General features: G+C 42.8%; 2 protein-coding genes across 3 annotated transcripts in view; one reads left to right on the top strand and one right to left on the bottom strand.

Moving 5' to 3' along the window:
• LOC110950577 (CD209 antigen-like protein E) overlaps window positions 1–16,313 on the bottom strand; it is a 28,104-nt gene that overhangs the window by 6,747 nt on the left and 5,044 nt on the right. The window lies entirely within an intron of this gene.
• On the top strand, window positions 1,814–10,522 carry LOC110950572 (serine/threonine-protein kinase Nek9). The gene is made up of 23 exons (XM_022193238.2): window positions 1,814–2,240; window positions 3,808–3,985; window positions 4,079–4,134; window positions 4,224–4,294; window positions 4,425–4,530; window positions 4,949–5,080; window positions 5,175–5,285; window positions 5,409–5,473; window positions 5,642–5,692; window positions 5,834–6,026; window positions 6,113–6,257; window positions 6,350–6,550; window positions 6,728–6,774; window positions 6,898–7,059; window positions 7,160–7,268; window positions 7,361–7,522; window positions 7,661–7,828; window positions 7,922–7,981; window positions 8,074–8,261; window positions 8,799–8,957; window positions 9,086–9,190; window positions 9,273–9,326; window positions 9,427–10,522. Exons 1-23 carry the CDS (start codon window positions 2,055–2,057, stop codon window positions 9,604–9,606), a joined length of 2,889 nt encoding a protein of 962 aa, XP_022048930.1. The 5' UTR covers window positions 1,814–2,054; the 3' UTR covers window positions 9,607–10,522.

Raw genomic sequence — 16,313 nt, 5'->3', positions numbered from 1 at the left:
TCATATGTGAAAGCCTACTTTGTAATTAAACTGATTCTAAATACAAACACTGGGGTGACTGGATTTTCTCTGTAGCTGCACCCTGTTTCTGGAACAAGCTCCCCCCGACATGCGCACCATCGCTGACCCAGGTCTTTTTTAAATCAAAACTCAAAACTTTCATGTTTAAATGGCTTTGAATACCTATGGCATGATGATATCTTCTTACTTTTGGGTGTTTAGGCTTCTGCATTGTTCACGTGGATGTGAAAGTAACATCTGAATCAATGTCAGGATGCAAAGTTCCCGAGCAGAACATTGCATTGTAACAAGATGATCAATGTTAATCACTTCACCTCTGGGTGGGTGTAATATTGTGGCTGATTGATGCATTGATTGCATGTGTTCCTTCAAAATGAAGTGATAGTTACACACGATAGCTTTCGAGAAACCATACTACTCCACAAATGGTGGAGTTTCTGCCACGTTAGTATCCAGCATGCCTTCGGTCATCTGGATTAAACTGCATTTTAAGGTGGCCTTTGATAGTCACCAATTAAAGGAGTGTCCATCTACTTTTTACATTATCTGATCATGGTCTATTAAAGCCACGGCTGAGGAGGGTGTTGGTTACCTCAGTGATTAATAATTTGTGATCACTTACAACCTTACTGGTAAGGGACAAAACTCAAATGAATCAGCATCTATGTGTAACTGCAACCTTCTCCAACCTCTGTCCTTAGCAGAGATGTTAGAGGTTATTCCTGCTAAGCTGTCTGACTGCTAAATGTGCTAGAAAAACTAGAAGAGTCTGTGACCAGCAGGTCCACCACCATGTTGCCGATAACGTAGACAGTGGGTGCTGTCATCACTTATCTGTTTTATCGCATTTACTCCAGATGTTTGTGTGAATATTTGTCAACTGGCAACTGTGTTTGACTATAAAAACCCAAAACTGTATTTCCCCAAACCCTCCTTCACTTTGAACAGGGATTTATTTTCATGTTTGGAGCAGATATATCGGCAAATTTTTTGGAGAAGTGGCCAAACACTTTCAAGAGAAGTTTGATCACCGAGTGTTTAACATATGTAATTTTTAAAAAATAGTGTATATGAAACTCTTTATTGGACATTCTTTATATGTTATATGTAGCTGGTAATAATCGTAGTATGGGAGAGGCTCTTATGTTGATACAGAAATTTCTTGGTTTTCTTTCATTTTTGCATAAGTTGAAAAAAATTTAATCTGCAATAACAGATCAACTGAATATGAAAGTTTTTTTTAACTGAAAATCTGAAAATAAAAACAAATGTAAAATAAGACTTCATAATGATAAAAAGTTGGATCTGCAACCTGTTGAATGTCCTTTTAAATTCAGTCACACGAGCAGCACAATGACATTAAAAAAACACAGTATATAACAGATTCGGAGTTCTGGTTAAAGCGGTGATGTTTTGACTTTATGGAACCGTGTGTGACAGTTTCCGTGTCTGACACAAGGGAATGATGGACGAATTGTCGGTGTGTTGTCGCCTCTGTTTCCGCTTCCAGCAACGTTTTAAATACTCGGTAGCGTTTATATTAGTTTCTCACACCTAGTGAGACTTTTTTACCGGAGTAAAGAGTTCATGACAGTTCGGAAATTAGACGGTGCTCCACTTTTGCTAACTTACTAGCCACGTCAAGCTAACAGACAGAGCAGATGAGTACGATTCAATACATCCGCTCTGCTAACTTTCAGCGTAAAATACACTGGAGCCACTCTTTAAGATCCGTCTTTTAATTTGAAAACTGAAAAAATGTTGTGCTCACTTTTATTGTGTAAAACTTGACGGTGGTGCAAGTACTGTAGTTGCACGTATTTTGCTGCGTTTTCTGGTTGACACCGTGTTTTACAAGCGGGTTTTGACGCTTCTGCTCGTACTTGTACTTTGTTAGGTGTTTTTGTTCTCCGTCAACGGTAACATGTCGGCCATTTGTCGGGTTTTCTAGAAGCCTTGGAGGAAGAGTTGTCGTCGGGGCCTGTTCTGGTTATTTCCATCACTGCCGCTGGCTAACAAGTCCCTAAACAGACATGTCACTGGAGGACTATGAAAGACATTTCGACTCGCTAAATTCGGATTTGTGCGGCGGGTCTGTGGTCAGTGAGCGGTCAGCTTCGGGAACATTTAATGTCGAAGAGGAGAAGTTGCATTACATTCCTATCAGGATCCTCGGGAGGGGGGCGTTTGGTGAAGCTACTCTGTACAGAAGGACGGAGGTAAGTTCAGCACAGCACGACTCCAACGAGGACACGTCCAGTCCTTCTGGCCACAGAAAACTTCATTAAAGTTTGGGTCAACTAAAGAACCACTAATATGTGTCTTCTGCAACTTTGCAAAGTCCACATAACTGTCATCACCCCAGTAAACATGAGGTTTTCCCCTCTAAACTGATGCTAGTGCTAACAGTGGTATATTTTGTCTTCTCACTGATTTAGTAAACAGTAGACCTGCAAAGATTAATCGAATTTAATATTTAATCAATCATCTGTTTCCATTAACGATTAATCGGCCTAAGGATGGTCAAATTTATCTGATTTAAATTTCTTTCTTTCTTTTTTACCAGTAACTATTATTTATAAAGCACATTTAAATGAACTCCCTTTTGCAGTAGAAAAACTTGAAGTATTAATCAACCCCGCTAGATTTAATTCAAACCCTTCAGTGATATTTGTGGTATGAATTTACCCGAGTAATTTAAGTAGTACAGATTATCCATCCATCCATTCTCTATACAGTACACCGCTTTATCCTCACTAGGGGGGTGCTGGAGCCTATCCCAGCTGACTCGAGCGAAGGCAGGGGACACCCTGGACAGGTCACCAGTCTGTCGCAGGGCTACATATACAGACAGATAATCACATTCACATTCACACCTACAGGCAATTTAGAGTAACCAATTAACCTCAGCATATTTTTGGACAGTGGGAGGAAGCCGGAGTGTCCGGAGAACGCATGCACATGGAGGACATGCAAACTCCATGCAGAAAGATCCCGGGCTCAGGCCGGGACTCGAACCAGGGATCTTCTTGCTGCAAGGCGAAAGTGCTAACCACTACGCCACTGTGCAGCCCAAGTACAGATTAGAATCCTGCTGAAAAAAGATAAAATATATCTTTACCTGACTGTGATAAATAGTAAGACAGAGATCAAAAAGTATTAATAGTTATGGCGGACACAGCACAGTAGCACTGATTATTTAGATTTGCCTGAATAATTTAGATCAGAAGTTCTGACTCTACAAAAATATACATAAAAACAATGAACATAGGATTCATTGGATCCCCTGTAAGCAGGCTTAGTTTTCATTTCATGGGTGTTGTTTTGTGTTTTATATATATTTCTCGAGCAACGTGACATTTTTTTTTAAACTTGTGTACAAAACAAGATTTTTTAGGACATCACTTTGGGCTTTAGGAAGCACTAATCAACATTTCACCACTTCCTGGTATTTTATTGCCCGAATAGCTAATCGATTAATTCATAAAATAATTGAGAGATAAATTGACAGTGATATTATTGTTACTTTCTGCCGAGTAAACACTAAGTGTTTGACAGTGAATTGCTCACTGTTCTGGCGTTTCTGCTGCCTTGATATTTCTCACACATGGCTGTGAGAAATTCTTGAGTGAGAATAAGATAGATGACATGCTGCAGCAAAGAGAGCCATGTCCTGCCAGCTCTTCCAGAAATGCATTTTGAACCATTTAGATTTCATACTGTTCTCGTGTTTTAGGCTCTCACTATTATAATTACTTAGTGAGATGTCCCCTTTGGTTTCCGCAGGACAACTCTCTGGTGGTATGGAAGGAGGTGGACCTGAACTCGCTCTCAGAAAAGGAGCGCAGAGATGTCATGAACGAAATAAGCATCCTGTCCATGCTGGAGCACAACAACATCATAGCCTACTTCAATCACTTCATGGATAAAAACAGTCTGCTCATTGAGTTGGAGTATTGCAATGGTAAGAATGCGCACTTTTTCTCTGGGATCTGATTGATAATATCGTGGCGGTAGTTCATGTGCAACAGAATGCTAAATGGCCTTGTTATTGCAGGGGGAAACCTGTATGACAAAATCCTCCAACAGAAAGGGAAACTCTTCAGTGAGGAGGTATGAGTGCACCATTGCATGTCTTTTTAAAAAACAAAATGAAACAAACTATTCTAAGCTCTACTGCAATCTTTACCATGTTTCTTCAGGTGGTCATATGGTACCTGTACCAGATCGCCTCAGCAGTGGCTCACATTCATAAGGCTGGGATTTTACACAGGTAAGTGCTAGTAATGAAGGTAGTTGGAGAGTCACGTGACTTCCTGCTATGTTTAAACAGTGATCTTGGTAAATGGGCATGAATAATCAGATTTTTGATAATTGGATCATTTGTTTGTTTTTCCCTGCAGAGATATCAAAACTCTGAACATTTTCCTTACTAAGACTGACCTCATTAAGCTGGGAGATTATGGCCTCGCAAAGAAGCTAGACTCTGAGTTTTCAATGGCTGAGACTGTAAGTTGTGACTCCTTTTATCCTAATCTAGAAATCTATGTTTATAATATTTAGTTGTTAAATCATCTGTTCAGTCATAGACTCTTGGTGTAGTGATTGAGTAGGTCATAGATTTGTGGGTATTGCCATGCTACTTAGAGGCACATCACCATAAATTCAACAGCAAACATTACTTGTTTCTTTGCTGAAACACAGCAGTCACATGTAGATGAAAACACACAGTGAGCGAGCACAGTTTATACTCTTTTGTCACCTTGAATGCTGCTACTATTTAATTAGAATCCAGATGCTGATCACCACTATCTGTAAAGCTGTGGGTGTGAGTTTACTTTGCATAAACTCATTATATGAAGTATACAATATGCTATTTCTTTTTTAAATATTTCTTTTTGCACTTTTCCTTCCTTGGTGTGTACAGTGTGTGGGAACTCCGTATTACATGTCGCCTGAATTGTGCCAGGGAGCAAAGTACAACTTCAAATCAGACATCTGGGCCATGGGTTGTGTAGTTTTTGAAGTCTTAACTCTTACAAGAACGTTTGATGCAACGGTAGGTTTCTAGAAATCAATGTGACGTGCATTCATCAGGCTGTTTGATTTTTGCCACCACCATGGATTTTCCTGTGATGTTTGTGTCCGTACAGAACCCGCTAAACCTCTGTGTGAAAATAGTCCAGGGAAACTGGACTATGGAGGTGAACTCGGATGTTTATTCATCTGGATTGATCAAGCTGGTGTACGAGTGTCTCGATCAAGTAAGTGAAAGGAGAATAAGGTTTCATGTTGCTGTAAAACAAATGATTTGAAGCCAGAGATGATACCTAAAAACTACCCTTTTTGAATGATCACTAAGCTCTTGAGGTCTTTTTGTGTTGCAGGATCCTGCAAAGAGGCCCACGGCCGAACAGATCCTGGAGCAGCCAGTCATCTCCTGTTGCCGACAGTGAGAATCTTTGAAATTGTTGAATGAAAAAGGCTATTACTCTCTTTTTCTGTTTCATATGTGTTATATTATTAAAAACTTTCTTTGTCCCTTGGGGGTAATTTAAAATAAGGAAGGTTCAGTATGTATGTAAGGTACAGCAGTCCTCTGAACTTTGTCCTGTGACAGGGAGCTTGAAGAGCGAGTGGCCTTACTGAATTCAGCAATGAAGAAACCAAAGTAAGTTGACATGTTTTGCATGGTTTGCATTGTAAAAGCCAAGCACCCAAAGTCCATTCCAGCTGACATTTAAGATTAACCCTGCTCTTTCAATATGGTGTTGTGTGATATAACTGATTTATTGTAATACCTGCACTACAGGCTGAGCACAGTGACCGAGACCCCAGTTGCTGTGGTGACTACACGCTCGAGGGAGGTGTATTTCTGGGGAGGAGGGAAGTTCACTCCCCAGAAAATGGATGCGTTCAAAGGAGGCAGCAGTGCCCAACACGTGTGTGCAGGGGAGAGTCACTTTGCAGTGGTGACGGTTGAAAAGGAGCTGTATACCTGGGCTGTGAGTATTCACCCGTCACTCTGGGGCTGATATACAGGATGTAGTTGCTCTTGTGCTGCATTACAAGAAGCTTTCTCGACCGCCAGAATGTCCAAGGCGGGGCCAAGATGGTGGGCCAGCTGGGGCACGGAGACCAGGCCTCATACCGGCAGCCAAAGAAGGTGGATAAGCTCCAGGGGAAGGCCGTCCGACAGGTGGCGTGTGGGGCTGATTTCACTGCCTGTGTCACTGGTGAGAGAAGAAAGCTTCCTGTTGGGACAGAAACTCAGTTCTGTAAAAGCCACCCTATTTTCCCAGTGAACCCTCTGGTGCTTCTTTTGCAGACGAGGACCAGATGTACATGTTTGGGTCAGATTATTACGGCTGCATTGGAGTAGAGGGCGAGATGGGGATGGAGATTTTGGAGCCGGTGCTTCTGGATTTTTTTGAGGAGCGACACGTCCGCCAGGTTTCATGTGGAGACAATCACGTGGTGGTGTTGACTCAGAGTGGCGACATCTACTCGTGGGGCTGCGGAGAGTATGGTATGTAGGGTTTCTGTATGTACTGTTGGTTTGAGATGTTAAGTAGCTTCTCCAAGGCTGTTTTTGCTTTTATGAGTGTAGTGAGCAGGTGGAGGCAGTAGCCCTTCAGTGTTCTCAGTCAGAATTACACCTCAACTCTTTATCTTGAATTTATTTGATCCTTTTTTCCTGTTGCAGGGCGTCTTGGCCTAGAATGTGAGGATGACTTCTCTTCTCCGATGCAAGTAAGGCTTATTGACCAGTCCTGGCACAAGTCTTACAGGAGTCAGTTTGATATAAAGTTAACTAATAGAGAAAATATTACTAATTTCTTTCTGTCTAATGTCCTGTGTGTTGTCTCTTTCCAGGTGGAGATTCCCAAAGGTGCCACCATCTCCTCAGTGTCATGTGGCAGTGATGGAACCTTCTTTTTGACGGAGACTGGCAAAGTGCTAGCATGCGGACACAATGAGTTCAACAAGCTGGGACTGAACCAGGGACTCTCTGGTCTTAAAAACCACTCTGGAGAGGTACCAGGCTGTGTATATCTATAGTATAGTACTACAACAATAGGCTCACGGTGATGCAGCTGCATTCATAAGCTGTTGTTTTTCATGTATGCCGCTCCAGGGTTCCCAAGTGATCCCATACATCACCACACTGACCTTGGTAAAGCAGCTGTCACATTTCAAGATCCAGGTCATAGCTCCAGGAAAGACCCACACAGCTGCCATTGATGGTACAGCAACAACAACAACAAAAAATCTGATTTCTCTTGTAAGCAGAAATGGTGACAGTTTTAAAGAAGTGTTATTTCATATGACTTTGCAGCACGTGGTCGTCTTATCACTTTTGGCTGCAACAAGTTTGGACAACTGGGTGTGAAGGACTTCAAGAGACACCAAGGTGTTCAAGTCCTTGTTGGACCGTTTGGAGGGAAGACAGTGACCAAAGTGTCTTGTGGAGACGGATTCACTATTGCAGCCACTGAAGGTAAGAAGAGGAAAAGTCCTGCACCTCATCCGTAGCAACAATAATATCTTCATCAGACTGTTCTCCAAAGAATTTAGTTTTGATTCTACAGGTGTATCATAATCAGTTTTTTTTTCCCCAATTTTGTTTATCTTGCAGACAGTCACATCTTTGCGTGGGGAAATGCCGGAAATGGGAGACTTGGGATGCCTGCTGATAAGGGGTTTGGTTCAGAGGTTTGCCCTGCCATGCCAAGGCCCATCTTTGGTTCCCTCCACCACGTACCAGACCTTTCTTGCCGTGGCTGGCACACTATTATCATCATGGGTTGGTCATCCCAGTCATTACACAGACATCGATACAACAAAACACCACAATAAACAGCAGTGTCATTAATATTTTTTTTTGTCTTGTTTGTAGAAAAAGTGCTCAACTCAAAGACCATCCGCTCTAACAGTAGTGGGCTATCAGTTGGAAGTGGTAAATTCCTTTTTTTTAGCCACAGATTTGTGTATTGAATAATTTGGGTGGCTTGATGATAGATCTGTGTTATGTTGTACGTGTGTTTTCAGGGTTGGGCCAGGAGGCCTCGAGTTCCACAGTGGATCTGGACATAGAACCTGGTTCTGAGACTGAGTGTCGTGACAGGGTTCTTGGAGGAACACTGGAGGTTAATACAGAGGACTGCCTCATGATGACTCCGATGATGTCGATGACAAATCAGACTGCTGATAGCTCCTGTCCTTTCTGGCTTAGAAAGGTTTGCTACCATAAAAGTACAAAGAAATAAGACCAAGTGTCCACTTAGCGATTGTTTTTCCTGAGCATCAGTGTCTTTATTCAGTTGTACCCATCTTCTTTCAGTGAGCTCCAATTTTTTGGACAGCAGGTTCGAGCACTTGCTGCTGTTTTCTTAGGAAACTAATCACATGGGTGGGAGTCATCACCATGGGAACCAAGAATCTAGATTAGAAGTTTGTTCTGATAGTGTCTTTCTGCCCTGAGCTGTATAAAACGTCAGATGGTAAAATCACAACAAGGGGCAGCACTAGTCTATCATACAGCTGCAGTTAGTGGTGATATGTTGTCAAGATATTGTTGTCATAGCAACAAAAACACCCACAATGTGGGAGCACATCTCTGATGACAAGCTCTGATGAAGCAGCCTGCCATTGCTTTTCTGCCAGAAAAAAACGCTAAATGGACACACGCACCAAGAAAACCTTGGTTTGAGTTTTACATGAAAATGTGAATGAGGCCGTACAACGCACTCATTCAGACAAGTTTTATTCAACAGGAGCTTGAAGATGCAGAGTTCATCCCAATGCCGGACGAACGCGATCCATTCAGTCCTGACCAGCTCTCCTCTTTCTCTGAGAGCGTTACTCTACCGTACGATGAACTGAAAGAGCTAAAGGCGGCAGCAGCAGCAGTCAGCAGTAATACAGGCCTATCGGTAATGCCATTTGCACAAATGTACACATGACTTGTGTACTCCGAAGAAAGCTTTCACAATACTGAGTAAAACTTTGTTAAATATTTCTACTATATACAGCCTCAGCTTTCTTTCTGTTGGCTCTGCAGACAAAACGAATGACCTGCGATAAAGTGAATGGACGGGAGGAGACCGACGCCTGCAGAAAAGGAGAATCGGGAACATGCTGCAAAGCAAGTAGTGAGGTGGCACAGGTATATTGCTTACACACTTAGCAGTGCAAATCATGTACAAGTACACTCCTTTGCAACAGTGACAGCAGAGCTTGTTTTGCAGCTGCGAGAGACAATCGCCCATCAAGAGATGAGGATCCAGATGCTTGAAAAGCAGGTGAATTTTTAATAATTTTTTTTCTAAATCCATGTACCTCAGAGCTGAGTATGATGAGTGTGCATAAATGACAGCATGCACTGTGTTTCTGTGTCTACAGGTCAGTGAGCAGCAGAAGGAGAATGAGAGGCTCTGGGCAGCGATCAGTCGTTCTGCGCTACAGGAAGCAGGGTGCGACAGTAACGGAAACCATCACCCCAATCGTATTTCTGGAGCTGGAGGAGGAAGAAGAGGCGGATTGACAAATCATGGAGGCCGATCTGCTGGGGCCAGTGTGTGAGATTTAACCTGGAGACGTCCTGGTTTTGGGAGAAGTGTCAAATGCACATAGTGGATTAAGCAAGCTGGTTAGACTGGGAGGTAGAGGCTCGGTGAGAGGTGCAGCAGAGACTGCATCTCGATTCCCACCCAGTGGTTACGTTACAGTATCGATGTTTAATAGAGAGCTAAGCTGCATAATTACATTTTATTGCATATGAAATAATGTATAATGCGTCACACGCTCTCAGTGCACACTTATTTTCACCTGGTTGTGGTGATCTAGAAAGTTTCTCCAGACTGAAATGTTGGCTGGACTCAACATGAAGCTTTGGACCCAAACACCTGCGAGAGGCAATCTAATCATAGTGTTACGCTGCAATGTGAATGTTGGTGGTATTATTGTTGACTTAAAGCGATGTCAGCATTGAGGCCTCAGACCTTAGTGCCTTAGATGTGAGACTAGCTTATGCAGATAGGAAACTGTTTCCTAATGAATCCAAAGTGTTGAGAAATGAGAAGGTAGGGAGCCAGTATATTGGCATCATCTTCCAACGTGAAAACATACTGTAGCTTTCCTATGAATCACTTTTCATTAGGGTCCGAGCACCGAGGGTGCGAAGGACAGGCGGTGCCAGGGCACTGACTGTCCAAGGCACCAGCGGTGCCAAGGACCCTATTGAAACCCTAGGGTTTATTATTATTATTAGGGTCCGAGCACCGAGGGTGCGAAGGACAGGCGGTGCCAGGGCACCGACTGTCCAAGGCACCAGCGGTGCCAAGGACCCTATTGAAACCCTAGGGTTTATTATTATTAGGGTCCGAGCACCGAGGGTGCGAAGGACAGGCGGTGCCAGGGCACCGACTGTCCAAGGCACCAGCGGTGCCAAGGACCCTATTGAAACCCTAGGGTTTATTATTATTATTATTATTATTTTTTTTTTTTTTTTTTTTTTTTTTTCTCCCGTAAAGTAAATTGGCTTTTTGGCGGCCTTATCATACTCCAAAACGCGTGAAATTTGGCATGCACATCAGGACTGGCGAAAAATTTGATATTTTATGGGAGTTGCGCATGTGCGTGGCAAAATGGCTCTATAGCGCCACCTGCAAACTTGAAAAAGTAGTCATTAGGCCAACTGCCACAATGTTTCATGTACAGCTACAATATTTGGTGGGCATATGCAGAACATCTGGATACACCAAAAAGTCAATTACAGCCACGCCCTAAACCCAACAGGAAGTCGGCCATCTTCAATTTGCTGTAAATTTTTCAAACTTAATCGCTCCTCGGGAAATGACTTGCCTTTTTGGCGGCCTTATCATGAACCAAAACGCGTGAAATTTGGCGTGCACATCAGGACTGGCGAAAAATTTGATATTTTATGGGAGTTGCGCATATGTGTGAAAAAATGGCTCTATAGCGCCACCTGCAAAATTGAAACAGTGGTCATTAGGCCAACTTCCACAATGTTTTATTTACAGCTACAATATTTGGTGGGCATATGCACCACATCAGGACACACCAAAAAGTCAATCACAGCCACACCCTAAACCCAACAGGAAGTCGGCCATCTTGAATTTGCTGTACATTTGTCAAAATTTATAGCTCCTAGTGGATAAGTCTGAGAGAACTGAAATTTGGCCAGTACATGCACCAGACCTTTCTGATGAAAAGTTATCAAAAACTCAACCAGAAGCCAAAAGGTGTGGCCATGGCGGAGCCTCAAACAACTGATCCTTCGCCATGAAACAGGAAGTGGTGTCTAATTCTTCTCAACATGCTCCAATCCGCCTGAAACTTTACATGTATGATGACAGTCCTGTCCTGATGTCATCCACATAGGGATATTCATTGACAGTCATAGCGCCACCTTGTGGTTTCAGGAAATAGACATCTTTTACACTTTCATGCCCTATTGTTACCCGGTTGATCATATTCACTTCAAATGCAGTGACAACAGCCTAAACACATTGATGATGCATCCCAGTGAAAATGGTGACTTGTCATCAAAGGGCGTGTCTGTGGCGGCCAAACCAATTTCGATGTTTCGCCATGAAAATTTAACGATTCATATCTCAGCTGAACAACATCCTATCTGCCTCAGACTTCACATGCTGGATACCAGGTCCAGTCTGAACACATCCACACTCATAAATTTTGAAAAAGTCATAGCGCCACCTGTTGGTAATAGTAAGTTTAAGGCCTTATATTTTCAGGTACAATGGCCCCAAACTTGGTGATATCATGCTGGAAATTGGTCAGTCGAGTCTTCACCTCTTGACAATCACACACTGTGAAGGGTGTGACATTTCATGTAACGCTGTTGCCGTAGCAACCAAATATCGCCATGAAAAACAAAGCCCTTTCTGACAGGTTAGGAATACTCCAATGCTCACAAAAATTACCACACACATCACCATTGACCCAAGGAACAACACTGTATGCATCTCGGCACTGCACATGCTATAGCGCCCCCTACAGTATTTTTAACAAACAGCCCCCCCAGCACGTTTCACCTACATCCATGAAATTTGGGAGGCTTATAGAGCACATCAGGACGCACAAAAAAGCCTCTTGGAGCCATGTCCTAAACCCAACAGGAAGTCGGCCATCTTGGATTAATTGTGAGATTTTTGATGATTTTTCTCATTTTTGAGAGTTGATACCTCCTAGGGGATAATTCCAGGAGACCTGAAATTTTGTCAGTCCACACAGCAGGACTTGGTTTGGAAAAGTTATCAAAAGTTTAACCAGAAGCCAAATGGCGTGGCCATGGCGACCATCAGCGTTTTGATGCTTCGCCATGAAACATCAACTGCTGTATAACTCTCCTCTGCATGCTCCAATCTGCCTCAAACTTTCCATGTGTGATCACAATCCAATCCTGATCACATCTACAGGCCAACAGACACTCTCAGTCGCAGCGCCACCTGATGGAGGGACAGTAAATGCTGTATAACTGGCCTCTACATGATCAAATCAGCCTGAAACTTTTCATGAGTGATCAGAGTCCAACCCTCATCACATCCACTGTGTGAAATACACTCTGAGTTACAGCGCCACCTGGTGGATAGACAGGAAATGCTCTATAACTGCTCTGAACATGCTACAGTCTGGCTGAAATTTTAAATGTATGATTGGACTCTGGTCCAGATGCGATTCAGAGGCCGACATACACTCTCAGTCACAGCGCCACCTGGTGGACGTGCGTGGATTCACGACCAGCGTGGATGCGAGGACCCGTCCATCGCTGCTTGCAGCTTTAATTAGGGTCCGAGCACCGAGGTGCCGAGGACAGGCGGTGCAAGGGCACCGGCTGTCCAAGGCACCAACGGTGCCGTAGGACCCTATTGGAACCCTCCGGTTTATTATTATTATTATTATTATTATTATTATTATTATTATTATTTGTCTCTCAGAACAACTGCATTTTTGAGGGCCTAAACATGCTCAAAAACTCATGAAAATTTGTACACACACCAGAACTGGTGAAAAATTTTATATTCTAAAGGAATTGTGGTAGTGTATGACAAAATGGCTCCATAGCGCCCCCTACAAAATTTTAAAAAGTGGTATTAGGCCAACTCGGAGGGAATTTGGCCGAGAGCTAAAAAATTTGGGAGACATATGCAGCACATCAGGAAACACAAAAAAGTCAATCACAGCCATGCTCTACACCCAACAGGAAGTGCGCCATCATGCGTTAACTGTACAAAATCTATGATGAACTCCTCCTAGGGGAAAAGTCTGAGCGATCTGAAATTTTGCCAGTACATACAGCAGACCTTCCTGAGAAAAAGTTATCAAAATCTTCCTCCATAGTTAAAGGGTGTGGTCGTGGCGGCCTGTCGAAATTTGATCCTTCGCCATGAAACAGGAAATGCTGTCTAACTCTCCTGAACATGCTCCGATCTGAATGAAACTTTACATGTATGATCACAGACCTGCCTCGATGACATCCATACAGCAAGATTCATTCACAGTCACAGCGCCACCTTGTGGTATCAAGAATTTGACATTTTTTAGACTTTCATGTACTATTCTTAGCCTGTTGCTCAGATTCACCTCAGATGTTGTGACATAAGCCTGAACACATTGATGATGAAGCACAGAAAAAATGGTGACGTGTGATGAAAAGGCGTGTCTGTGGCGGGACGGCAAAGTTTGATGTTTCGCCATGAAAATTGAAGTGTTCATATCTCAGCTGCAAAGGATCCTATCTGCCCCAAACTTCATGTGCTGGACACCAGAACCAGTTTGAGGACATCCACACTGAAAAATTTAGAAAAAGTCATAGCGCCACCTCTTGGTAACAAGCAGTTTAGAAATTACATTTGCACACACCATTGCTCCAAACTTTGTCATATCATTCTGAAAATTGGTCAGCTAATTCTTCACCCCCAGACAATACCACAGTGTGAAGATTTTGATTTTTGATGAAATGCTGTTGCCGTGGCAACGCGTTGTTTTTGTGACAAACAAAGTACTTTTTGACAGGCTTAGAATGTTCAACAGCTCACCAAAATTTACACACACATCACAGTCGTCTCAAGGAATAACACTGTATGCATCTCTGCAGGGCATGTGCTATAGCGCCCCCTGCAGTATGTTTAATAAACAGCCCCGGCAGCATGTTTCACCTGCATCCACAAAATTTGGGAGGCCTATAGAGCACACCAGGACACACAAAAAAGCCTCTTGGAGCCATCCCCTAAACTCAACAGGAAGTCCGCCATTTTGAATTAAGTGGATAAAATTTCTGTATTTTTTTCATTTTTGAGAGCGAACTCCTCCTCGGGGTTAAGGTCTAGAGAGCTGAAATTTTGCCAGGATATACAACACGATGTTATGATCAAAAGTTATTAAAAGATTCTTGCAGAGTCAAAGGGTGTGGACATGGCGACCTCCAGAATTTTGATGGTTCGCCATGAAACATCAAGTGCTACCTAACTATCCTCTGCATGCTCCAATCTACCTCAGACCTCACATGATTAAACACAGTCCTGTCCTGATCACATTTATTGGCCAAAATACATTCACAGCATCTACCATAGCGCCCCCTAAAAGAATTTAAAAAATAGCCTCCACACAGACTTTCACCTATGACTATGAAATTTGGCATGCATATGTAACACGTCAGTGCAAACAAAAAAGTCTCTTGGAGTCATTCTCTAAACCCAACAGGAAGTCCGCTATTTTGAATTAAATGTCAGATTTTTGGTGTTTTTGATCATTTTCAACAATTCATTTCTCACAGGCAATAGCTCCAAAACATCTGAAATTGGGACAATATATAAGAAACGCCTTCAGGTTGCATATTTGGGAAAATTGTGCACAAAACTCAAAGGGCATGGCCATGGCGGCCAACTGAACTTTAATGTTACGCCATGAAGCAGGACGTCTTGTGTAAATCCCCTGTACATGCTGTAATCTACCTCAAACTTTACATGTTTGATCAGAGTCCAGTCCTGATGAGTTTCATAGACCACTATACAGTCACAGACATAGTGCCACCTGGTGGATGGACACAAAGTGCTGCAAAAATAGTCTGTACATGCTCCAATCTGTCTGAAATTTGACCTGAGTGCTCAGAATCCAGTCCTCGTTACATCCATGAGCCTAAATACACTTTGTCGCAGCATTGCCTGGTGGACATGCTTGGGGTCGCCGACCAGCAAGGATGCGAGGACCCGTTCAATGCTGCTCGCAGCTTTAATTATTATTATTATTTTTTTTTTTTTCTCCCGTAAAGTAAATTGGCTTTTTGGCGGCCTTATCATACTCCAAAACGCGTGAAATTTGGCATGCACATCAGGACTGGCGAAAAATTTGATATTTTATGGGAGTTGCGCATGTGCGTGGCAAAATGGCTCTATAGCGCCACCTGCAAACTTGAAAAAGTAGTCATTAGGCCAACTGCCACAATGTTTCATGTACAGCTACAATATTTGGTGGGCATATGCAGAACATCTGGACACACCAAAAAGTCAATTACAGCCACGCCCTAAACCCAACAGGAAGTCGGCCATCTTCAATTTGCTGTAAATTTTTCAAACTTAATCGCTCCTCGGGAAATGACTTGCCTTTTTGGCGGCCTTATCATGAACCAAAACGCGTGAAATTTGGCGTGCACATCAGGACTGGCGAAAAATTTGATATTTTATGGGAGTTGCGCATATGTGTGGAAAAATGGCTCTATAGCGCCACCTGCAAAATTGAAAAAGTGGTCATTAGGCCAACTTCCACAATGTTTTATTTACAGCTACAATATTTGGTGGGCATATGCACCACATCAGGACACACCAAAAAGTCAATCACAGCCACACCCTAAACCCAACAGGAAGTCGGCCATCTTGAATTTGCTGTACATTTGTCAAAATTTATAGCTCCTAGTGGATAAGTCTGAGAGAACTGAAATTTGGCCAGTACATTCACCAGACCTTTCTGATGAAAAGTTATCAAAAACTCAACCAGAAGCCAAAAGGTGTGGCCATGGCGGAGCCTCAAACAACTGATCCTTCGCCATGAAACAGGAATTGGTGTCTAATTCTTCTCAACATGCTCCAATCTGCCTGAAACTTTACATGTATGATGACAGTCCTGTCCTGATGTCATCCACATAGGGATATTCATTGACAGTCATAGCGCCACCTTGTGGTTTCAGGAAATAGACATCTTTTACACTTTCATGCCCTATTGTTACCCGGTTGATCATATTCACTTCAAAT

The sequence above is a fragment of the Acanthochromis polyacanthus genome, chromosome 1 (genome assembly GCF_021347895.1).
Source record: "Acanthochromis polyacanthus isolate Apoly-LR-REF ecotype Palm Island chromosome 1, KAUST_Apoly_ChrSc, whole genome shotgun sequence".
NCBI lineage: Eukaryota > Metazoa > Chordata > Actinopteri > Pomacentridae > Acanthochromis > Acanthochromis polyacanthus.
This window is presented reverse-complemented; position numbering and strand designations above follow the sequence as displayed.